This window comes from Mytilus californianus, unplaced genomic scaffold, assembly GCF_021869535.1.
Source record: "Mytilus californianus isolate M0D057914Y unplaced genomic scaffold, xbMytCali1.0.p SCAF_8, whole genome shotgun sequence".
NCBI classification, from domain to species: domain Eukaryota; kingdom Metazoa; phylum Mollusca; class Bivalvia; order Mytilida; family Mytilidae; genus Mytilus; species Mytilus californianus.
The window spans coordinates 37,552,498-37,578,795 of NW_026262734.1; the positions used below are offsets into that span (position 1 = coordinate 37,552,498).

Sequence of the window (26,298 nt, forward strand, 5' to 3'; positions counted from 1 at the left end):
CATCTTGGATGATTGCTTGGCTACAAAGTAACAACGCTTGGTCAGCACCTCATAAGGAACATTCATGCCATGTTTGGTTTCATTCCAGTCAGTGGTTCTCTAAAAGAAGACATTTGTATGTATTGTCCATAGGGTCCTATGTTAAACTAAGTCCCCCGCTGGTGGCCATCTTGGATGATGGATCGGCTACCAAGTAACAACACTTGGTCAGCACCTCATAAGGAACATTCATGTCATGTTTGGTTTCATTCCATTCAGTGGTTCTCTAGAAGAAGTTCAAAATGTAAAAAGCACGACGACGAAGGACGCCAACTGATGAGAAAAGCTCACTTGGCCCTATGGGCCAGGTGAGCTAAAAAGTGTGAAAAACTGAATACTTGCGTGTATTTTTTAAGTCCAAGTACCATAACTCAAAATATCATCTGAACGAACAATATTCAAATTTTATCTATAACTTGTCATGGTTAAACTATACACCAAATATCAAATCAATATCTTCGAACATCAGGGTTTTCAATAAGTTTGAAGTGAACAGGCTGTTTACTAAATAGAAGCGGCTGATAGAAGATAGGGTGGGGGGTCCAGATGGGCTTGCCACCCAAAATTGTGTTTTTTTTACTTACATTGAAAGTGGTGCACTCTGAGGCATTTTCAGACTGTTTGCAAGAGCATAGAAAATGAGGTTTCATAGGAATAATATCTTTTTTTAGCTTTTTTTTTAGTAAGGTTAATCTTATTACATGTATTAGTAAATTGTGATATTGCTTATCAAATAAAAATATTTTGATAATGGCAGAAAACTGGCTGCAGCTCTCCATATGGTAGGGTTTACATCCACAATTCCAATTGATGTAGAATCATTCTTTATAAATAACAAAAACAAAAATTGCAGGCCAATCTACATGATATTTCTGTGATTTTTTTTTATAATCAAAATTTTCAGAGTAGGTTAGACTATGGATAAACAATTCAAGTACATCGACCTGTTGTTACGCTGACATATTGTGTGTTCTTGTTGAACGCAGCGTCAATAATTATATATACTTGAAGACCATATCAGCGTTAAATGGATCCGAAAGTTATTATGATCATTTTTAAAGCATTGTCAGTCACAACAACTATCTATATTCATGCGTAATTTGCATAATATGTGATTCTGTTTTTGCGTGCTTCTGTTTTCTTTTTGGGATCTGTAAAGAAATCCAGCAACCTCGGTTTCCTTTTTGCTTGTTTACTTGTCATCTTAAGGATCAACATGTGTTTTCTCTCTGTGACAAAAGGGTGCTTTACTAATATGCAAATTATCCTTTTTTAAAGCACACAAATGATTGCATTAAAAATCATTTCGGATGTTTCATTCCTTATCCATCTTAGTAACATTTTCAAGAATCTATAAATATATTATAACGTGGACCTCGATGAGAACAGCTAAACAAAGCACAAGCTAAGCAATAAAAGTCAATTCAATTAATAACAACTTGTTTTAAGGAACGATAGCAGTTTTATTTATTCAATTTTTATTTGGAAACACAATTTGAACTTGGGATTTCCTTTATTTGAAACAGGGAAATTTCGCCGGGTGCCGTGCTTATTGAAAACCCTGAACATGATGAAAAAAAGTGTTGAAAACTGATTATTTGCTTGAATTTTCTAAGTCAGAGAACCATAACTCTGCAAAAAAAAATCATCCCAACCGACAAAATTCAAAACTTGATCTGTAACTTGTCATGGTTAAACTATGTAACAAATATCAAATCAATATCTTCAAGGATATCATAATAAAATGTGGAAAACTGATTAATTTTCTTAGTAAGAGGACCATAACTCAAAAAAATCATCCCAACAGAGGACCATAACTATGCAATAAAATAATCCTAACAGAACAAAATTGGAGCTTGATGTGTAACTTGTCATGGTAAAACTACAGTCTAACCTCGTTAAATCAAAGTCGAAGGGAGCGGACAAAAGTATTGGACTCATCCGAGGTTGTACTCATCAGAGGTCGAGCGTTTCGAAATAAATTTTTAAATGCATAAAAAACGATATGAGATTTGTGTAAACAAGATATTTTGAAAATGGCGAATTTTTTATAGATAAAGATAAGGAGATGTGGTATGATTGCCAAATTTTTATATGACAATTTCTGATCGTGTATTCAAATACAATATCATATAAATATCTTCCAGCATAACAAAAAAAAGTGTGGAAAACTGATTACTTGCCTGAATTTTCTAGGTCCAAGGACCATAACTCTGCACAAAATAATCAGACTGGGACAAAATTCAAATTTGATCTGTAACTGGTCATGATAAAACTAATAACTACATACCAAACAAAAAATCAATATCTTCAAGCATGAAGAAAAAAAAGCGTGGAACACTGATTTGCCGAACTGACAGACTGACTGAGGCCTTTGCCGGTTGGGGACTAATGAGAACATTACCCATAAACTACTATCAAAGATCTGTAATCAGGGTAAATATTTTTAATAAAAACTATAAAAAAATTGCCATCAATATATTTAATATATATAATAGAGAGTCCCAAGGGTCCTGAAAGAGTCATATTTGCCAGTCATGATCTAAACTGAAAGCTATTTGTCCTAAACGTCAGATTGGGATTTAGGACAAATTTATTTTTTTTACAAAAAATAATTTCGGTCATTTCATTGACATTGAAATCGGGTTTCTTAATCGCCACTTTGCACTTGTTTATGTTTTTTAATCCCTTTCCTGTAATAAAACTGCCACTCAAGTATAAATGATATATTCCTGAGGGCCCTCCTATTAACTATATTAATGCCTCCGGGAAATATTGGCTAATCACTTTTTACTTGTGTTTTTAATTCACATCTGACAGTGATGACAAGCTCAGAACTAATATTATAAAGAAATTAAAATTCCATGACATCTTTCTTCATTATTTAAATACTTTTCAGCAAAGACAATCATCACTTTTGATTTAAAAATTATTGCGAACCCAATGAAAGTTTTCCACAGTGCCATCTCTATCTTGACCAGGTATTTAAACTTTTGCAAGTTCACCTGTCCTTTTGAATAAATACAATAGCTATTGTTCTCTGTGTAGTTTATTCTCTGGGACCTTTAAATTTCTTCTAAGAGAAATCTATCATTCATTGATTAAATTACCTGAGTATAAAAAAATTCTTATATATAGACAAAAATACTTTTTTTATACTCATTAATTGCGTGTGATGATGTATTTATTCAATATTAATAATATATTTTCATTCAGTTTAATATAAACATTGATTCAATCATAAAAAGTTGATTTCTAACAAAAGTTTTATCAATGTTCCTATTGAAATTTGATTTTTTTTGTCTAGTTATAGAATACATTTAAGAAGATCTTGATTTGAACATCATAATTTTCAAGTTTTTATTCATGTCAAACAAATTTTTTAATGTTGAAAGTTTTGTCAGAAATCAACTTTTTATGATTGAATCAATGTTTATATTAAACTGAATGAAAATATATTATTAATATAAATTAAATCATCGCTAACATGTTTAACCCCGCCACATTCTGTATGTATGTTCCTGTCCCAAGTCAGGAGCCTGTAATTCAGTGGTTGTCGTTTGTTTATGTGTTACATATTTGTTTTTGGTTCAATTTTTGTACATAAATTAGGCCGTTAGTTTTCTCGTTTGAATTGTTTTACATTGTCATTGCAGGGCCTTTTATAGCTGACTGTGCGGTATGGGCTTTGCTCATTGTTGAAGGCCGTACAGTGACCTATAGTTGTTAATTTCTGTGTCATTTGGTCTCTTGTGGAGAGTTGTCTCATTGGCAATCATACCACATCTTCTTTTTTATATTTTATTAATGTTTCAACTTTGCATCACTGTTTACATTCAACCGATTGAAAATATATTATCAATCTTGAATAAATATAACATCACATGCAGTTTTGAGTATAAAACATGCATTTTCCTCTATTTACAAGATTTTTTTATTACTCAGGTAAATTAGTCAATGAGTGATAGATTTCTCTTAGAAGAAATTTAAAGGTTAGACCCAGTGAAAAAACTACACAGAGAAAAATAGCTATTGTATTTATTCAATAGGACAGGTGAACTTACAAAAGTTTTAATACCTGGTCAAGATAGAGATGGCACTGTGGAAAACTTTCATTGGCTTCGCAATAAAACTTAATTTAATTTACGAAGAAACAGTAATTTTTCACGAGTTAAACATGTGCTTTATTTACAGTGTAATACGCATGCGTGAAATTGTCTTCACCAGATAAGACACTTAATTGTAAAATGCAAAATGATTTCATGCTAAATTAATAAGTGCAACTATTATCTGTTGTATTCAAACACCTTTAGAGGTAAGAAAAATACATGAAGGAAATGCGATGAAAACTGTCAATACAAGTTCCTTGATACTGTGAATTTAGTGTGATTTCAACATAAAAAAAGGGTCCCAACTTTTAAGTCATATCAAAATTACCGAAATTGTGTGAAAAAATTTCCAGATCCTTGATAGAGACTATCAACAATTTGGTGTGAATAAAGTTTATGAAGACTACAAATGGTCTGGGTAACAGATTTAAGAGTAAGTTGTGTTTATTTCAGAAAAAGAACACAGAAATGATCAATGTCTTACCATATCTTTCTTTGCAATACAACATTTGACACTTTCAAACACATTATTGATTCCGTCCTCTGCTTTCTGTTTAGCTTTAGGATCATCCTTGTCTGCTGGCTTCAATTCAAAGTACGCCTTCTTTATCAACTTACGAATCTTGGTCCTGTTTAAAACATGAAAATAAATAATATATATGTTGAAATCAGATCAATGACTGGATTCAAATTGATGTCCTTGTTTCAAATCTACGATCAACTTTAGCCCAATTGTCAGAATCTCTGTTGAACTTTTTTCTTTTTTTTTTTTATTTTTGGAATCAAGGTGCTTTCCTTGACTTTAACATAGACAAAAGAAAAGAAGTTGTATTTTATTAAGTAAAATTGTACTTCATGGTGTTTTGAATCAGTCCCAAGTATATTCTTTTTGAATTAATGTAATTTTATTTGTACACTATTTATCACAAAATTGAAGAAATTTTACAAAGTAAACTTTTGTTCCAATTGATTTTTATAGGTTCTTGTTCTTTAAAACAAAATAAATGTTTTTTTAGAACTTAAACTTTTTAACATATTTTATGTCAAAGATGATGAAATTATTCTTTCCTCCTTGACCTAAATGTTGCAAATAGTATCAATTGGTGACAGAAATTAAATAACAAGATTATACAAAATACAAAAATAAATCTTTGACAGATGGTTACTTATAGTAGGTATAGCGGCAAGAATTACATGCATGTTTAGAACCAAAACATGTTATTAAGAGACTCATTTACCGCCTTTCTGGATTGGTGAAGGCATACACCAGTATGTCAGCAGCTCTACCAGTACCCTCACACAAGATAACAGGGATATTCTGTCCTAGAGAGGTTTTAGCATCCTCTATAGCATCCCGACCTCCTTCTACAACAATCAATACCACTGGTATCCCTTCTCCGCCTGTTAAAAAGAATAATAGAAGAATGTGTCCATGGGACACTCATGCCCCCGCTTGTAACTATGCAGGAGTCAATGTACTAATTCAAACCAATTGACGCTTTGTTTTTCTTTGGAACTTATTGCAGAAGTGGCAAATTCAGTAATTTTCCATTTATAAAGGGACATTACAAGAGAGCAATCAAAGTTACATCACCCAAATTCGAAAGTGATCTGTGTTTGGTGGTAATAAGAATTGTGTATAAGTTCCATAACATTTGGTTGAGGCAAAGTAAAGTAAAGAGTGAAGAAACGGTAAATGCAGCATTTTTGTCTGTTTTTAAAGGGATATAACTCAAGAACAATGAAAGGGACGCTACCCAAATTGATCTGTGTTTTGTGGTAATAAGCATTGTGTATAAGTTTCATAACGATTGGTTGAGACAAAATTAGCTTAAAGATCAGTAACCAATGCCGGGAAGTACCTACAAACTGATGAAAAAGGGTAAACCTTACTGCCACTGTTGCCTAGCAGCTGGGGCATACAAATATCAACAGTCTTCATAGATTTACTTTAATTTTCTATCTGGCGATTAAAAGAATCATTAAACTTCTAAAGTTAACATTAACAGCTTGAGTGATAAAAATATTAGTTTTTGTCTGATTCAATATTTACATTAAGAATAACAAATACTGTGGATTCATTTATTTTCCTGGGTACCAATTCTTGTGGATTAAGGAAAAGTTGTCTTTTCATAGATATTTGATTTCTTGGTTTTGCCTAAGTCCGCAAGTCTCTAGAAAATTGTGCTTCCATGAACTTATAAATTCATAGTTCAGCTTTACCCACAAAGATTAGTATCCCACTATTAATAGTGAATCCACAGTATCACAAACCATTTATTATAGGATTAAACGCCTTTTTAAAGGAATTTATTGGTGTATAAACTGGACCAAGTCACTCACAAAACATATCATAAAAGTCCTTTGGACTTTTATTTTTTTGTGAGTGAATTGGTCGAGTTTTTACACCAATAAATTCCTTTAAAAAGGCGTTTAATCCTTATAATTCTTTAAAATTGGAGATAAGGAATATATTTTTCCACACTCGTAACCTCTATCACACGTAAATTGTATATTTGTGTCATTGAATAGGCCTTGCGCATTAATATATTTGTTGGTTATTGCAAAAATATGTACTCAATGAAATTTGCAATCTGATAAAAAATAATTACAAAAACTCTTATTATCATTCAAACGAATGTTTTTGTGTTGATTATTTAATTTAACGCGATCAACGTGCAGTGAAAATAAATTTTGTTAACGTCGGTGTTTTTATCGGCGCCGTCTTGTTTACATTGGTTACGAAAAGAAGTTCGGTCAAATTCGTCTATCGAAAAATAAACAACGTCAAGATCAACTACCGGAAGTCGTCTCGACCAATCATATCATCGTATTCCCTAATAAGCAAATCATATAAGAATTATTTATTGTTAACTGAATGTTTAGTTTGTTGGCTCTTTAAAAGTACATGGTCATTGATAAATAATTGCAGTATGTCAAATTGTATTAAGTGACTGGTTTTTTTGGTTTTTCTTTTTTTCAAATCTGATAAGCAGTTTTGTTGTAAAACATAAGTTGGATTTCATCATACACATGGTCTTTTATAGCTTACTGTACGGTATGGGTCTTGCTCATTGATGAAGACTATATAGTGACCTGTTTTGTTTACATCTTTGAGTTTTGGACTCTGGTGGATTGTTTTCTAATTAGCAATTATATTACAAGTCCCTGTTTTCATAATTGTATTTTTAACTTCACATTCCAGACTGACAACATTTGACATTTATTCTTACCATTTTCTATAGGATCAGACAGTTTCTTTTCAAATCTAGCTCTAAATTTAGCCACACCCCTATACAAGTTTCTGTATCCATCATCAACAAAGATGAAATGTGTATGATCTGAATTCAGAGGTACTGGTTTTAAATGTTCTATCACATTACTGGTTTTGTATTCAGCTATTTTATCAAACTTTCCCTGAAACATATAAGTTATAACACATATGTAATAGGAGGCCCAGGAAGAAGAGGTCTAAGTAGTTAATCTACTGTGATAACTAGTCGGTCAACACTGCTTTTATAAGGGTGCGTTTGACACTGATCTTAATTGACAAGCCTTTTTCAACTGATAATTATAGTTTGTTCTTATGTTGTGATGTTACACATTCATTAAAAAGAAAAGAATGCTTCTGTTAGCATTTTTTAAAACAAACATCATTTTCTTTTACATTTATTGGTGATAAAATCAACTATAAAAGTTACCTGTACATTCATATTGTGGTCTGTCAGGACATGTCTATTTTTAACATATCCCCATGGAGCTATTCCAATACAACGTAGTCCATGGGCAAATCTGTCTTTATACCATTCAAAGGACTGGCCTTCTCTCACTGCTAATCCTACTTCCTTCATTACTCCCATATTGAATCCTGAGGTTATCAGCCAGGCATTTGTTGTCTGAGAAGCCTGTAAAACAATAAAAAGCATTTATTGCATTGGTTGTAATGAAAAACCATGATTTCTTTATTACAGTCAAATAAAACTGGTATTTCACATAATAAATCCTGCATTTGACCTCCTTTAACATCAAACAACAATTGGTATTGTCAAGCTGTTGTTCATGAAGTTGCATTAAAATGAAGTGAGTACAGGTTTAAGAAATATTTATAAGAAGTACTTTGCACTTTCTTCTATATTTGCATTAAAAAACCCAAAAAGACAATGTAATAATATTAGAGAATAACTTACGGTATTCTTGAATTAATATGTTTGTTTAGCCACATGTAGAACATTTTTTTAAATTCAAATTCTTGGAAACAGTTATTATATATTTTATAGCTAAATGTAAAATAGAAACTATCGAAACAAGGTGCAGAAAATAATACAAAAATTTACAAACACTTGAAGCTGTTAACTGATCATTGTTTTTCAGATTGTTCTTTTGTTGTGGTTTTTATATGACTTCCCAAGGTAAGGAGGAGGGATAAGCATTCACAAATTTGTTTAATTCTGACAAAATCTTTTAATGTCTAGCATTAGTCATGGTCCTGTTATTCAGTGATTGGTGTCGGTTGCTGTATGTCATTTTGTTTTTCTGTTTTTGTGTTTAGCATATATAAATTATGCCACTGTTTTTCTCTTTAATATTGTTTAACATTTTCTCATGTGGGGGTCTTTTACAGTTAGCATCTTATCACTATGGGTTTTGATGATTTTTTCAAGGTTGTACAGTGACCTATAGTTGCTTTCATCTTTGTCCTTTGGTCTCTTGTGGATAGATGTCTCATTATCAATCATATTTTTAATATATCTCATTTTTATAACCAACAGCCCACAAAACACAACGCGTAAAACTTATGATTTAGGAACATGAACCCCCCCAAAAAATGTGGGTGTTCCAAAAAGGTTCAACAATGATTATTGACAGTAGTGTTACTCCTGTTGAAATATTTGATGAGACATATCTTGTGAAATAGCAGCAAGCATACAATTGGAAAATTCCAGATTTTTGGTGGAAATCACAAACTCACTCACAGAACTTATATAATTAAACTACCATACTCAGCACTTATGGGGTCAATGTGTTCACTGGAATCCACTCTACATGCAGACTACAGTGAGATACATCTATCAGCATCCCTCAATCTTCCAGGTCAAGAAATAGGATGAAAAATCGTCAAAATTGATGCTTTTTGCACCTGTTGACCAACTTTGGGGAAGCACGAAAATACAATTTTTCCTCCATCCTTGAAAATTGGTTACCATGAAATTAAATGAATCCAAAGTACTCTTAAAAGACCAGACAAGAAAGTTTCCCTCATTTTGCAACACACCACTTTACTTACTTTATTAAGACAGGACTGGAAAGTTTCCCTCATTTTACAACAGACCATCTTACTACCTTTAATAAGACCAGACTTGAAAGTTTCCCTCATTTTACAGCAGACCTTCATACTTACTTTAATTAGACCAGACTGGAAAGTTTCTCTCATTTTACCATTCAATTTGAAGTTTTTAGCACCACCAACAACAGATATGATGAGGCTAGGCGTATTTGGCTCCATTATTCTCCAGTGGTCTTTCATCAGCTTAATAGCCAGGCCAACTGAATCTGGTTGTTCTTCATCTTTTAAACGTAAGTACTGGAAAGAACACAGATTTTCAATGGATTAATTAAGAAATGGTGTCACATGATGGAAAGCCATTGTTTTTGAACTGTCAATCAGTCAAGAGGTAATCAATGACACTAAAATTGTGTAACATAATTTAAGGATGGAAATGAAATTCCAATTGGAATTACTTTTATCAGTTTTAGGTTTTAGAGTTTTTAATGCAAATGTACACATGTATTTTAGATACCGGTAATAAAAAAAAATGAAACATTCAAACAATCATGATTCCAAAAACCCACACCTACAAACATTCAGCCTTGTAGTATGGAAATAGAAAGCTGTCAAATTGACAGCAAACCAGGTTTTCGAATTTTTGAATGCGCTTTCAGGCTTGTTTGACCTGCCACTTTCTGTGCCTTTTTTCCTAAATGGCAATATAGAATTTGATCTCCATTTTGTCATCAGAAACAACATATTAAAATTTCACAACCATTGGTTTAGTGGTTCATAAGTCATTGCATGGAAATGATATAAAGTGCAATTTCAAATCTATCAAGGATCATAACTCTTGATCAGTGAAAGTGTAGATTATGTCAAAACCTAACTTGTTCTATTTTGTCATCAGTAACAACACATTAAAATTTGAAAAATTATTGTTGGAACCCTTCAAAGGTTATTGCATAGAAACAACATAAAGTGCATATTTTTCAAAAAGAGCCATAACTCCTGAAAAGTACAAGAGAAACACTTTCAATATCGAAAACCATTGGTTGAACTGTTCATAAGTGATTGAACGGGAGCTGTTTGTAGCTGTCTACCCGCCCTGAAATCGCAATTAATAATCTCACATTTTTGTTCATTCTTCAAAAATAGCAATAAATGCATGCAATAAGTTCTGAAATTACAATATAACATGTACATGATTTATTTATCTTTACCTATCAATTCCTCTGTTCTTTGTACCATGTTTTTATTATTCTCAAATTTTTCAATATGCGAGGTTACAAAACAAAAATAAAAAATGCATTTGAAAATACTGAAAATATTTTTGTTCATTAGTGATGTGAAGTTACATCCCATTACCATTGACACCACATCTTCCTTCATGGTCATAATATGGTCATGGATATGGATATGATCATAATTATAAATTAACTGTTTACAAAACTTGAATTTTTTTAAATACTACGAATTTTCAATCCCAGGAATATAGATTACCTAAGCTGTATTTGGCAAAACCATTTGGAATTTTGGGTCCTCAATGCACTTCAACTTCGTACTTTATTTGGCCTTTTAAAATTTTTGATTCTAGCTTCACTGATGAGTCTTTTGTAGACAAAACACATGTGGCATACAAAATTTTAATCCTAGTTATTGAAAACTGTATTCTCCTTAGTTAACATACCTTTGCAGGTTTCATACCACCAACTTGTTCCATGCCAGTAAATTTGATTTTACCAAAAGACGTAGTATTTTTTACTTTTATAGCCTGATCACCTTTCCATTCCACCTGGGGGAAATTTTCAGGAGGTTTAGATCCAAGGTTTTTTTCATCAACAAAAGGCTTCAAATCTAGAAAACACATTAAGAAATCTAAATCTACTAAGCATACATATCATAATAAAAAATTTCATGTTAGTATTATTTTGAACAAAATTGACAGCTAATTGACTGGCATATTTAAAAATAAGAAGATATAGTATGATTGCAAATGAGACAACTCTCCACCAGAGATCAAATGACTTGGAACTTAGCAACTATAGGTCAATGTATGACCTTCAACAATGAGCAAACCACATACCACATTGCAAGCTATAAAAGGCCCTAAAATAACAAATATAAGACAATACAATAAAAAGTCTTATGGTCTGTTTATGTACAAAACAATAAACGAAAACCAAACATGATATAGAGTAACAAACGATAACAGCTGAATTACAGGCTCTTAACTTGGGACAGGCATATACAGAATGTGGGGAGGGGAGGTTAAACATGTTAGCAGGTGCCCAACCCTCCTCATAAATCTGGAAGGGTTCTTCAACACGTGCACTGTCAAAGTACCATGAATGTTATTTTTCATTTCTCAAAAATTCTATAATTAAATGGCAAAATATAGTTCTCCTAGGTCTTGTCCTGATTGGAATCTCTACAAATATGTTTCTCAATGAAGATCAACGTGAACAAATATTGGTATGAGGGGCGGAAGGACCTTTTTAAGGACGTCAGGATTAGACCTTTGTTTTTGCAGGAATTCTGAATTTTCTCTTATCCGAGACTTATCGAGACTCAGGAATAAATGATTAAATTTTCGGGATCTAGGAAAAAAAGCTTTCTTTTTTCAGGAATATGGAATGACACCCCCTCCTACTGCCCATCTGGTATGAATCTTCCATTTTAATCCAAAGAGTGTCTACCAACAAAACATCATTTCTCTATCAAAAGAAGTAACTCAGATAAGATACTATACTACTTTTGAATGAACAAAATATCATCTAGACATAACACATTGAAAGATTAACAAATTAAAGGAAACAACATATTTGCTCGGAAAACAATGTTACACAATGAATTTAGTTTTACAGAAATTGTTAACACCATCATTTCCCTTTTTTTGTGAATGAATGAGGTAATCCACCATTAAGGATGTTCGCTCCTCTTGTTTTTGAGTTTTGTCAGATTTTCGGAATCCTCTGGTTTTATCCATGTAGTGCCATTAAAAATTTTGGCCGCTAACCCCTACTTTTTTTTCATAATTTTATTACATATAGTTTTAAAAGCCATATCTTATAAAATTCTTGTCATTTTTTTCACAGTTTTAGAAAGAAAAAAGGCGGCAATGTTACGGATATGAAAAATCTGGAGAGAATCATTTCCCGCTAATTTTTCTATATTTCGAAAAACGAGGAAACGGACCCTGCATAATTTTCTGCTTTTTTAGTTCTGTTATTTATCAATTTATAACAGTCTTTTAAAAAGCTTGTTATTTTGAAACAGAGTAGCGAACATACTTAACTTATTCTGTTGCATACCTAAATATCTTTTAACCAACTATAAAAATTTGCTAAATTCTTTGATGCATGAACATGTTAGATTTGAGACTCATGAATTTTGAATTTTAAGAAATATCACTCCATTTGTTTGTCTGAAAATTTCAATTTTCTTATTTTTTATTTTCTTTGTGTTCCACTTAATAAACTACAATGGATAATTAAAAGTTATTCATAATTGGTATGTTTTGAAGTTAATAATCCTTAATTATGTTCCAGAATTAAATGCATGTGGGTAATGGGTGGCACTTTTGTTAGAACCCCTACGTAATATAAATTTTGATTTAACATACAGTTTTTACAAAAGGATTTTCTAAGGAAATCGCAACAACCCATTATTAATTAATTTGATTGCCTCCCATCTCCCACCACAATCAATTTTGGAACAGCCCTTACACTTTATTCCAACCATGTTAGTTCTTACAATGTTTTTGTATTTAGTAATGTAAGTACAAATACATGTACAATTGTTAGATGGTAAAAATATTCCCTTCAAATTTCTTGATTAATTGTTTAATTTTTATTTAAATGTCATATTACTTATTAGAAAAAGATCATCGTTCCAAGAAAAAAACCACAGAATTAGATGGAAAAAAGGATGATTGGCACAAGAATATGTACAGTTAGTCTTGCTATACAAATTCTTGAATAGCCTAAAGTATTTTGTACAGTTATGGCCAAGGTATAAAAATGTGAGATCCAAAAGGTATTTGGCACTTCTTTTAATGTGTGCATCTAAAATGCAATGCATATGCCCTTGGTCATGCAAAGTCCACTTTCACAACACATTCTTAGACAATCAGGTTTAGTGATCCAGTATTAAAGTTTATAACAGAAGTTATTGATTGAAATGAGGCAGTTGCACTATCAACATGATCAAGATTCTATTAGCTGAGTCTAGAAGTAATAATTTTATTACAGAAAGAATTAAATTAGTAACCTAATATTCATATCTTTTTTCTTACCAATAAATATGAAGCAATGGTACACATGTATATATTTGATTAAATCCCTATCAATAACAGTTGCTTTATATCTATGTAAAGAGTGCCCTAAAAGTGTAATCCTTCGTGCAAAGGGTGCCCTCAAAGTGCAGCCAATTGCGCTAAGAGTGCCATCTGAGAAAAAAATACCCTGCCTTTTCAAAATATGCAGGAAACATGATCCACCTGCACTTTTATCAAATATTGCTAACACAATCTAATAAGATGGTGTTGCAGTGCTCTGTGTTCATAAATATATATTCAAAGTGTCTGTAACCAATAACAAATCCGTGGGTTACTATCTAGTAGTAAAAAAAGAAATGTTAAAATCCTTTAACATACCAGACGGAATTAAGTTTTCATATTTATATACCGGTAAGTTACGTTTTCCATGTGGTGTTAATTCATGTGGAACATGAAATTCATATGGAACATGATTTTTAAAAACCTCTCCACAATGACATCTAAAAAAATACAATTTCAGATTTTAAAAAAAATATACTGTTTTTTTGCAAAACAATGAGTTTGTAAAAGGCAGAAATGGGTGAAGTCAATCAACAATTTTTTGTTGTTTTGTCATAATTTTTGTGTATCTGCAGTCAGACTGTTGTCTACATTTGTTGTTTTGTCATAATTTTTGTGTATCTGCAGTCAGACTGTTGACTACATTTGTTGTTTTGTCATAATTGTTGTGTATCTGCAGTCAGACTGTTGTCTACATTTGTTGTTTTGTCATAATTTTTGTGTATCTGCAGTCAGACTGTTGTCTACATTTGTTGTTTTGTCATAATTTTTGTGTATCTGTTTGTGTATCTGCAGTCAGACTGTTGACTACATTTGTTGTTTTATCATAATTTTTGTGAATCTGCAGTCAGACTGTTGACTACATTTGTTGTTTTGTCATAATTTTTGTGTATCTGCAATCAGCTAGACTGTTGCCTAAATTTTATCAAGTACTTTCATTACCAAAAATAATCTTTTCTTTTAGCAGATGATCATGATAATGATTGGTTGCAGCATAAAGAACATAGGCAAATATTACATGCATATTCAGGATGATAAAAATATAATGTGATGTTACAAGAATGTACCATGCTCTATACTAGTGAGTAGAGAGAAACAGGTGTTGGGAGTTTTCACATGCTTACAAAGAAGATTAGTCTGCAGGATAACATTTCAACCATATGAGGGCACATCTTGTTTTTTACCCTGAGCAGACCAGTCTTTGATCATACTCCAAAATGCTGCATGCTTGCAGATGCATATAATACCAATGTTGAGTTTTTGATTCTAAAATTCTATAGATCAAACCTATGAATCATAGTATTATTCCAGATTTTAAGCAAAACATTACTACAGAGGCAGTTAGTCATAACAGAACCTTTAAAGACATGATTCAAGAATAACACTTTATGTGTTCTTTATCTTTTAAATGTACATTATTTTTGTGACATTGGTATTGGCAATGAATTCTTGTGCATTTTATTTCATTGTATTTTTGAAATATCAAAACATAAATAAGGACTTAAAATATTTAAATGTTCATTGACTAAGTCTTTATTTGTTAATTAACAATATGAAACAAAATAAACAGAGATCATTAAATTATCAAAACAGTTGTCTGTTTGATAGAGGTTCTGACTAACTTTCAGTGTCATATTTGGCTTCAGGAATATAATGTTTGAATAATCTCCCCTTAATTTTCTCAAAAATTTACTTGTATAAGTAATTTTTTTACAATCCAGAAAAATTCTCAAGTCTTAGAGTTCAATGTTTCATCTCATTAATTCAACAAAGAAACTAATGGCGCATTTGATCTTAAGTATTTGCACAATTAGGCCTTCAAAAATTGCCCCTTGGGGGCTTGTAAATGAGCAGTATTCTAAGATAACAGACAAATGAGATTTAATTGTCCATGAAATTACGCTTAGTAAAGACATCTGCAAAGGACAGACAATTAAAAATTCTTATCTATTAGAGCAAAGAAGTCCTAAGAAATTCAAGAAAAGAAGATAGGATGACTTTTTTACTTGTATAAGTAAAGAAATCTGAATGTCTAAGGAACATAACTAAGCCAAAAAATAATTTACCTATACAAGTAAATAAAATACACTTGTATAAGTATCCTACAAATTTACTTATATAAGTATATCAATATTTACTTCTTTAAGTAAATTGAAATTACATGTACAAGTAGTACCCCTGACTGACATGTATTACATTTTAACTTAAAAGAAATTCACCAGCTTAATAGGAATATGTGTCATTTCATTTGCCACCCAGCAATACTTCTGAGCATTTTTCATATCTTAAGAAAGTCAGTATTGGTGTATAATAATTTTATGAAAATTAATTATCATTTCATGCACTTTCATACCAATACATACTTTAATGCCTCTGTTTTCTCTATTTTTTGTTGATTTGGTGCAGGAACAAATTGTTGACATTCTAACTGCTTGAAGTTTTGTCTGATGAAAGCAATATGTTCCAACTTTAGCTGAAAATACAAAAAGACTGCTTCTTATATCTATTTAGTAAAGTTATAAAATGACATTACAAATGTAAAATAATTCTAGTGGCCTTATTTATGTAAAAAGCAACAATCAAAAAACAAATATGATCTTAAGCAACAAAAGCGACTGCCTAATTACAGGTTTTTGACTTGGAACAAGGGGCGGGATTAAACATGTTTGTGGTTGCCCAACTTTACCCCTAACCTGTGACAATTTCCTTTTCTTTACTCTGGCCCCGTGATGTTTTTTTTTCTCTCTATTGTTTTGATGGTGCCTCATTGTCATACATGTAGACCCAACATCTCCTTATATTCATATTTGTTATATACCTGCTCAAAACTTTTATCATCCTGATCAGAAGCCATCATTTTACTCAATGGGATCCTTCCCATTAAAGGAACTTTCTTCCTCATATCTGAAAATCTAACATCCTCTAATGTAAGTCTTTCCTGTGTTCTAGCTCTGCGCTCATCAATTTCATCTCTTGTCATCATCCGTGAATGTGTTCCACCCCCAGTGTCAAAATGAGATTGAGAGCTGAAATCTTCCTTTCCAAAAGCCTGCAAGTTTCTACTGCTAGGATGTATCTTTGATTCCATCAGTCTATTTCCAATCCCTGCCATTTTGAGTCTGGTTAGTTCTTGTATTCACCTGAAACAAAATTTCTCTAATAACAAAAATCATGTCACACTGCGGGAGCATAAAAATACAACATCAACCACGACATGCGATGGTCAGTGCTTTAGATTCAAAGTTTCTCCAACTTGCAATGAAATCAAAGGCTGTTCTATAGGGTATTTCCGCAGGCAGTGCACATTTATTTTCACCCAAACAGCTATTGTGTAGAAAAATCAATATATACAAATGAATCAAAAATCATTAACATTTTTTCAACGTTCCCTGAAGATAGCCTTTCCTTGTTGACATAGAAAATAATGTCAGAAATAAAATTCCTAACAACAGGATCAACATCGGATACGTTTCTGTATTTCAGTTACTTTTTTCAACAGAAATGATTTTTTTTTTGCAATTTGGTTTACAGGTATTTTTTTTCAGCCCTATGTCAGGAAGCCAATGATGTTAGGTATATCTCAAAAGTTATGGATTGTTTTTAAATAATAGTGATTTTTTTGTATTTCTAATGTCATAATTAGTAAAATGTGAAAACTATTGATGATTAATTATAAAAAAGAAGATGTGGTATTCATAATTGCCAATGAGACAACTCTCCACAAGAGACCAAATGACACAGAAATTAACAACTATAGGTCACCGTAAGGCCTTCAACAATGAGCAAAGCCCATACTGCACAGTCAGCTATAAAAGGTACATTTAACTGTAGTTTTAATTTTACAATAATCAGTATTTAAAAAATTATTTATATGGACTTCGTCCTCTTTCACAGATAACACTTGCCTCATATTAATCATACCCATTAACTGTACATGTATAATAAAGATACAATTGCCTATAATTGCTTACATCCACTTCATTTGAGCTTTGTTGGATTGTTGTCTCATCTCCTTATTTTTATACGTATGTAGAAACCTTGAATTCAGTGATCGGGAAGGACGTGCGCCTTGCGCCAATTGCGCTTATCGACCAGAAATGGCGCATAGATTGACAAATGTAAGCGCCCGCGTGGCGCATGATATTTTTCACTTCGTTTTGAAACGTTGAGATATCGTCAAATGGATTTCCGATCGTATGGTCCAAGGACACAGTTATCGTCCTTTGGTTTTCGTTGTCTACGAATATAGTCCCTAGTGTGAACAGTGTATAACTTGCATTTTTTTTTTATACACTTTCCCAATTTATTTCTTGATATTTTATGCATGAAATATTAAGAAAGGGGATGAAATTACATGTTAAAAAAATTTGGGTGCTGAATCTTTATGTTAAGTAGTGATTTGGTCCAGTTAAAAAAGGTCAAAAATTAGAATGTCTGAAGCTGTCAAACTGAATTTTAGCCCCCCTTAACACAGAATTGTCAATATTTTGAGTTAGAGCTGGTAGAAGTTTCTATAATTTTGATATTATTTGTATCAATAGTAGTACACTACACTGTAAAAATCTTTTTGAGATAGAGCAGGTGCGATTTTTTTAATTTGAATTTATTGTCTAAAAGAAATGCACTACGAAATAACTGTGTTCTCGGGCCTAAGAGATGAATTCCGTAAATGTAGATTCTGTACTTTGGCAACTTTCCTGAATGGTTTGCTGGTTTCAATTTGTCAAACTCAATAAAAGTAAAGGATTTACATCTTTGTTTGACAGAAATTCTGTTAAAATGTCCCATTTTGGCATTATACGGCTAAAATAAGCATTTTAAAGCAGTTTCCATTTTATGCCTAAGAGCCATGCTGACTTTCTATCTGACAGCTTTTTATGTTCCTGATATTTGTGTTTCTATGCTTAAATCAAATTTAATTAACCATTTGTGAACTCGGAATCTAGAGAAAAGTAGATTATCACAGAAAAAATGTGCAGAATATTTGTATTTATGTCCCTGGTTAAACGGCCTGTTTGATGTATGTGAAATGTGAAGAGCTTTGTACATAAAATCTGTAGTCCATCACAAATATTTCACTAAATCTGTAAAAAAAACACTTTACAATGATCAGTACACCCTATTCATTTCATATGCTACCATAATTTTCTTCTTTAGGATAGTAAGTGGTTCAAATATATGCCAAATGAGACTAAAACTACATGCAAGTTTTCCATTGAAAAGTGAAAAACTGGTCATCAGACCATACTGTCTGCAAAAAAAAGTTGAATTCAAGAGTCCTTTTGCAATTAGACTTCTTGTATCATGACATCTTAGCATAGAAATGAGCAAAAAGTAACAAATTTCAATTTCTTATAGCCTCTGTGTGCATTTTTATATGTAAATATGGGCTACGGCCTAAATCGACTCTAAATAATTCTCAGTCTTACATGGCCTAAGACCATTTTATACTCATGTGGTATGCTTTTTGTAACTTTTCTTTACATTTAAAGTACATTTAATATATATGGAAGAATAATGTATGGTTAAAAAACTTCAAAAACTTCAAATTGGTTGAAAAAAATGCATGTTTATGTAAGGCTTCCCTTAATTCGAAAATCTCTATTTTCAGGCACAGGCTCATATAAATTTGACTTTTGAATAACTGTAATAAATCTGATAAATCAAATGAGTGTTCCGTTGCTTTTAATACTTATTATATTAAATTCAAGAGTATTTAAAAAGCTAATTTTTGCAATATTTAAATTTTTTAGGCCAAAATCTTGACAGTTGAAAATATTTGATTTGAACGTCAAAAATAAACCACCAAATTTCAATATTAAAATGGCCCTAGTTTCTATAATATATATCCTATGGCCATGAAACTTGGCCAACTATCTTATAATTGCCTAAGCTTAGGTCATGCAAAGTTTTATTTAAATTGGTCAAGTCTTTCTATCCTATTAGGTCCAAGGACACAGTTATCGTCCTTTGGTTTTCGTTGTCTACGAATATAGTCCCTAGTGTGAACAGTGTATAACTTGCATTTTTTTTTTATACACTTTCCCAATTTATTTCTTGATATTTTATGCATGAAATATTAAGAAAGGGGATGAAATTACATGTTAAAAAAATTTGGGTGCTGAATCTTTATGTTAAGTAGTGATTTGGTCCAGTTAAAAAAGGTCAAAAATTAGAATGTCTGAAGCTGTCAAACTGAATTTTAGCCCCCCTTAACACAGAATTGTCAATATTTTGAGTTAGAGCTGGTAGAAGTTTCTATAATTTTGATATTATTTGTATCAATAGTAGTACACTACACTGTAAAAATCTTTTTGAGATAGAGCAGGTGCGATTTTTTTAATTTGAATTTATTGTCTAAAAGAAATGCACTACGAAATAACTGTGTTCTCGGGCCGTATTTCGTGCCGCCATTTGTGAGTACACAACTGTGTAGTGTTTACTCCAATGATAGGAGCACCTATATATTTTTGGGACGTCTCGGGTGTTTTCCTATGGTAATAATAGCAACATGCGGTATGACTGATTACCCAAAAAACGTAATTAACCATCATTCATGATATATTTTTTTATAAACAACTTTAAATTTGTGAAAATTGGCTAGTACAGGCGAGAATTCTTCTCTAATTATAATCTTTTAAGTAAGCTTGCTATTATTTCGATTGAAAAACCCAAAAGCCTTTTTATGAATAGCATAGTATTTGTCTCCATAAAAGGGGCTTAACTGTCCTTGTCATTTTTTTTGGTCTTTGGCTCGTTTTGACATTTTGTAAACATGCCTTCAGCGAATTGTTGTTGTGTCTTATCAATTAACGTTGCTCTCTACTGTTATTCTTGTCATCGTGATGAAGTAATAATAATACAAGTGCAGAGGAAATGCCAGAAACTTCCTCTAATACGGAACGTCTGGAATAAGTATGGTATTGACGAAGACCCAAATTTAATGTAAAAAAAACATGAACATGAACAACATGAACAAGGGAACAGTACCAGTTTTAACATTGTAAATAAAGGTTATCGTAAATATTGCCCGGTTTGGAAGAAGTTATTGTATATTCATTGAAATTGAAATTACAAAATCACAGGAACAATATCCATGATATCAGTTAGAATCATACTTGTAAGTACAGTGAAATATACACTTTTTTTATTTTTTGTTTTTATTGTAAACGAATGGCCCACTCATTTGACAACATGGCCCATTAATTCTAAAAATGGCCCATTGAATTTATTTTTGGGGGGCCCTGGGCCCATAGAGAAAAAATCCTTCCAGATCACTGTGAATTTCTTTATTCATTTACTTGGATATAAACAGAAACTACCGCAATGTACCTGGGACAGAAATAACACAGACATAACAGGTACATGTATTTGGTGGAAAACAAAAGATGGCCGAAGTGATATATGGGTGAAAAAAAATCTCAAAAGCTTATTGATTTCACCTTTGTATAGTCTCTCTCTTTTTCTATTGTCAAGAATGTTAGCCTAACCCACATATTTAAAAAAAAACTTTGCATGCATTATTGAACAAATAGTGAATAATTACTTTTTGGAAGTTTACTGTTCCATTATGATATAAACAGTCAGGGGTACTACTTAAACAAGTGATTTCAGAATCACTTCTTCAAGTGATTTTGGCTGTGAAATATTAAAAATTTTCACAAAAATAGACACATGCAGACTTTTTAAAATCACTGAAACAAGTAATTTGAGAAGTTAAAATGTAATCACTTCAACAAGTGCTTATAACATTTTCTTGATATTTTTCCCACAAGCTTGCCTTTTTATTGGTAAAAAGACAAGAATTCCATTGAAAAAACAACTATGTACATGTACATGCAGAAATTGTCTTTTGCTTGATTAGCCTGTCAGTTTTTACAGTTTATTTAAAATATGCAAAAATTGGAATAATTTGTAGATCAGGACATAACCTTGAAGTAGATCATTATAACTCTAAAGAAAACCAATCAGGTTACCTAATATTGTTGACCTTTGTCTGATAGTAAGAGTAGTTAATGAATATTTGATTATAGAAAAATTCCCAAGGGTACTTTTAAAAGCTTTTTGCACTAACTTACTGTCCAAGCGCACTGGTGAAATTGATATACAAAAGAAAGGGATAATTAGTTCTATGTAGGAAAATTATAGAATAGTTTATCAAAATATGGAAAATCACTGAAATTAGCATTTGAAGATCAAAGGAAACATCAATATCACTTAAATAGGTGATAATGAAATCACTTGTTTAAGTAGTACCCCTGACTGATAAATGCTTTTAAAACTGTAAATTCTAATATAACGTGCTTCTTTATTTGTAAACAACACCTTGATAAAATTCTCGATATATCTTTACTTAGCGCAGACTCAGATGGATGTTACAATATACCTCCCATGTAAATCCACATGTATAGAAACATATTTGCAAACGCTATGCCAATTTTTTTTTTTAAATTGCATTTAAAAAAAAGACTACGGAACTTTTATTCTTATTCGGATGCATAACAAAAAGAATTAATGACCAGGCGCTCGGCAAATCTACAAAATCCAAATAAAATAAAATTCCACGAAACTCCACTAATGCTTTTGGCGCATTTAGGTCCTTTCAAAACATGACATCATACAAATGAAAACGCTAACGCTGAAGGTTTTTCCGTTACGTGAACCATCGAAATTCGTATAACATTGCATTAAAATGCATTTTTGAGGTAGGTTTTGTTTTGTTTTCTATTCTATTGCATTATTTGCTTATTTACTGATTTCAGCAAGTCAACATGGCAGCTCCTTAGTAACGAAATGTCAACTTTGGATTACGAGAAAAACATGTTAATCAAAAATTGCAAATGTTGGGTTTGAAAATTAAAAGAATTAAAAACAATTTTTCTAGCTGTTATATATTTACGAAATATTTATGCAAGCTACAGATTTATTAGAATGTTTTAGCTTTATCTAACAGGGAGTTAAAAAGAACAGCCCCACATATGGCATACCCACTCTCACTTCAGTTTTTTAATGACCATACATTGTATTTGTCCTCTCAGAATCGAAATAATTCATGGAAGCCATAGATTTGTTGGAAATTTACACATGCCCTAGGCCGTGATATTCGAATTTTATCCTGAGCGTCATATGACGGGATTACCCAAACTACCGTTATTTGGCTCCAATGGCTCTCCATAATTTTAGAGGTTAACTATATGACATTAATTTTGAAGTTTATGCATGTTCCCTCAATCTGAGTCTAATCATTGTCATGTTTCTCATGTTTAGGGTACATTTTCAGAGCAAATACAAATTTGGAAAACTAAAATCGAATAAAACTGGTTTTTCTGGAGGGTGGGCTTCCCTTCGGTATTAGCCACACGCAGTTCAGAGGCCTAAAACTTTTTAAAAAAGTGTAAACCTGCGGGAATATAACTACTGATCCTGTTCATTATTGAATTCCACTTAGCGAACGACTACTTCCAGTTGCAGATCCAGTTGAAGCCAAAAATTGTGAAATTCTGGATTTTTGGTGCAAATGACCATCTTTTATAAGACTGCTGTACCAAGACCAGTTTGACTCTGAGCTAATTAGCTTTGTTGTGATTAATGTGTTCACTGAGGTCCACTCTACATGCAAACGACAGTAAGATACATCGATCAGCATCCCTCGGTCTTCCTGGTCAAGAAATAGGATGAAAAATCGTCAAAATTGACGCTTTTTGCACCTGATGACCAACTTTGAGTAATACAACACCTGGTACACTTAATGATTAGGAAATCTTTATACAAACAAAGAATTAGTTGTTTAAACTGTGAAATTAGTAAATTGCTACCTAAACATCTGTAATTCATTTCATATCAAATGCAAGTAATAATAAATAAAAACAATTTAAGACCATATAAATTAAAGTTTTGGGGCAATATATATATCGGTTCTCGGAAAATCGTGGTACCGTGAAGTTCCAGGTTTTGATTTCTGTAGTCACGTACTCGATTTTAAACAGTTTACTTGAATGACAAGTTTATATATTATGCGTAGGGAAGCTGTTAGACTTAATATTTATTAATAAATTACCTGGCACAAGCTTCCATCTCAGTTCATTCTTCTAAGAAAGATATGAAAAGAACGACATCAAAAGACAACCGGAAGATTACAGTGCTGCTAGGGTAGTAAGTAATTTCGTACCTTGACCATTTCGTACCCAACATTTACCATTCGTACCCATGAGCCAAATGCATATACCATTGGGTTACACTAAAGACCTGAACGTGGACCTTAAATTTGATTTTTTTATTTTTGGTGTTTTAACGCCACTTTTAAGCACCGCTTTTGGGCTATTTCGTGGCGGCCAATTTCTATTGGTGGGGGAAGCCGGAGTGCCCGGAGAAAACCACCGACCTTCGATAGGAAAACTCAGTGACAATCCTAGTCAATTAAGATTGGAGTCGAGGGGTTCGAACTCACAACCTCAGTGTTGACTGGCTAGTGATTACAGTAGTAACTACTTAGACCACTCGGCCACCGAGGTCCCTGGTGGACCTTAAAAGACCTGAATAGACCTGAAGATATATACTACTCGATTTATTCAAATTACAACTACTTTTTTATTATTCAAAGGATTTTCTCCAAGTCAGAATTTTATAAAAGGTAAAGATCCACGTGATAATAAAAATAAAATGTTTTAAATAAAAAACAAATGTTTGATTCCAAAACTCGGACCTGAACGGAGAAATGAAAAGATCTGAACGGACATGAAATTCTACGATCGGACATATTCAAACTTCACTAACTGTTTTATTTTTCAATGGAATTCCTTCACGTTTAGATTTTGTGAAACGAGAAATTCAATATATTAATAATATTTAAAAAGAAATTATGAAAAATATTACTGTGGTGTCAAAACTCGGACCTGAACGGGAAATTAAATTACCTGAATTGACCTGAAAATCTCCGGTCAGATTTATTCATGTTCTATAGATATAGGAAGATGTGGTATGATCAATTACACTTGTTTGTTTGCACGTTTTATCCTTAATTAGTGTCTCAACTCTAAAAATATGAGGTTATTTAACCAACAAAGGAATAATTATCTGCAACTGTTTTTGTAGTTATTAACAGTTGTTCATATAATCAAGGACGTATAATAACTAACAGTGGCGGATTTACCGGGGGGGCACAGGGGGCACGTGCCCCCCCAGTCGGGGTCACCAAAAAAATTTCTAACATAGTTTTATTGCTACTGTATCTGTTTATGTAGATATCTAGATCTAAAATCAAGACACGGCTTGATTTGACTTCCTAAAGTGGTCGTTAATTAACCCCAGCTTCAACATGCGTGATTTATGACAACTTATCTATGGGTTTGTAAATATTGACACCTTTGTGTAATGTCTATATCCAAAATCATTTATGTAAACCACATGTACATCTACATGCTGATTGGAATTAATACGAATATATGTATTGATTTCTAATACAATATTACAGGATCAAGATTGATTAACATGAGAAATCTTCTGATCAGGAAAGAAATTACCAACTAAAATCTGTCTGAAAAGAATATGTAAAAATAGATGTTTAGTGTCAGGAATGTTAGTATCGATATGAAATACGTCTTTATTACCAAACACTCACATTGTATACGGTTTCTGGGGAATGTGTCTTTCTCAGAACAGTCTCTTTCGGACTTTATTAAACAACAAACGATTTTTTTTCAATGCATACAGCATTTTTTTAAACTGAATGTCGTTTTTTTCCCTTATTTTTTTTATGGAAACCAATGATTTGTCTTTTAAAAAAAAACCTTCCCCCTCCACAAAACATGAATGGTCTGTGCCTTATATATATATCATCATCAATAATAAAATGATATTGTATTTTTAGAAAACGTATACTCATATTTGAGATAAAGAACAGCAATAAAAGCGTATTGTGTATTGCTTATTGTGTGTTTTTTTGCTGTGCATGTACTGATTTTGTGTCGTGGATGGATACCCCATATCCTTTCTTTTTCTATTATAGTACAGGAATATGTGTATACACATTTTTTTCTTGTTTTAATTACCATGTATGAGGGTATGAATAGGTTACCATGAATGAGGGTATGAATGGTTTACCGTGAATGAGGGTATGAATGGGGTTTACAGATTAGAGAATAATGGTCAAAAAGTAAAGACTAGAAAAAAATATGCCCAAAAATATAGAAAACAGATTAAAGGTGTGATGAACTATAAAGAATAGAGGACAATGGCAGCAAATAAAAGAGTAGAAAGAAATGTATCCAAAAATAATGAAAAGATATAGAAATGAAGACCTGACCCCCCCCCCCCCCCCCCCCCCCCCCCCCCATCATCCCCAATACATGACACCACCACCACCCACACTCGCATATATACATATCTAAACAAATCTTTAATTTTGGTTTCATGGTGCCCCCCCAGACTTCGAGGTTCTGGATCCGCCCCTGACTAACATACGTCCTTGATAGAAATCTTCCGTCAGGCACGAAATGGCATATATATAAATCTTCCATGAGGTACGAAATGTCATACGTATAAACCTT

General features: G+C 32.2%; 1 protein-coding gene across 8 annotated transcripts in view; it reads right to left on the bottom strand.

Moving 5' to 3' along the window:
* LOC127711413 (transient receptor potential cation channel subfamily M member-like 2) overlaps positions 1 to 23,895 on the bottom strand; it is a 550,384-nt gene extending 526,489 nt beyond the window's left edge. For all 8 annotated transcript variants that reach the window (XM_052217450.1, XM_052217436.1, XM_052217440.1 and 5 more), the window contains exons 1-10: positions 23,811 to 23,895; positions 16,572 to 16,893; positions 16,117 to 16,226; positions 14,072 to 14,193; positions 11,105 to 11,271; positions 9,547 to 9,729; positions 7,850 to 8,053; positions 7,382 to 7,565; positions 5,387 to 5,549; positions 4,633 to 4,777 (exon numbers count right to left, since the gene is read on the bottom strand). In XM_052217450.1, the coding sequence (XP_052073410.1) occupies positions 4,633 to 4,777; positions 5,387 to 5,549; positions 7,382 to 7,565; positions 7,850 to 8,053; positions 9,547 to 9,729; positions 11,105 to 11,271; positions 14,072 to 14,193; positions 16,117 to 16,226; positions 16,572 to 16,865 (1,572 nt within the window). In that variant the 5' untranslated portion in view covers positions 16,866 to 16,893; positions 23,811 to 23,895. The remainder of the gene's footprint in view (positions 1 to 4,632; positions 4,778 to 5,386; positions 5,550 to 7,381; positions 7,566 to 7,849; positions 8,054 to 9,546; positions 9,730 to 11,104; positions 11,272 to 14,071; positions 14,194 to 16,116; positions 16,227 to 16,571; positions 16,894 to 23,810) is intronic.
* Positions 23,896 to 26,298: the final 2,403 nt, after the last annotated feature.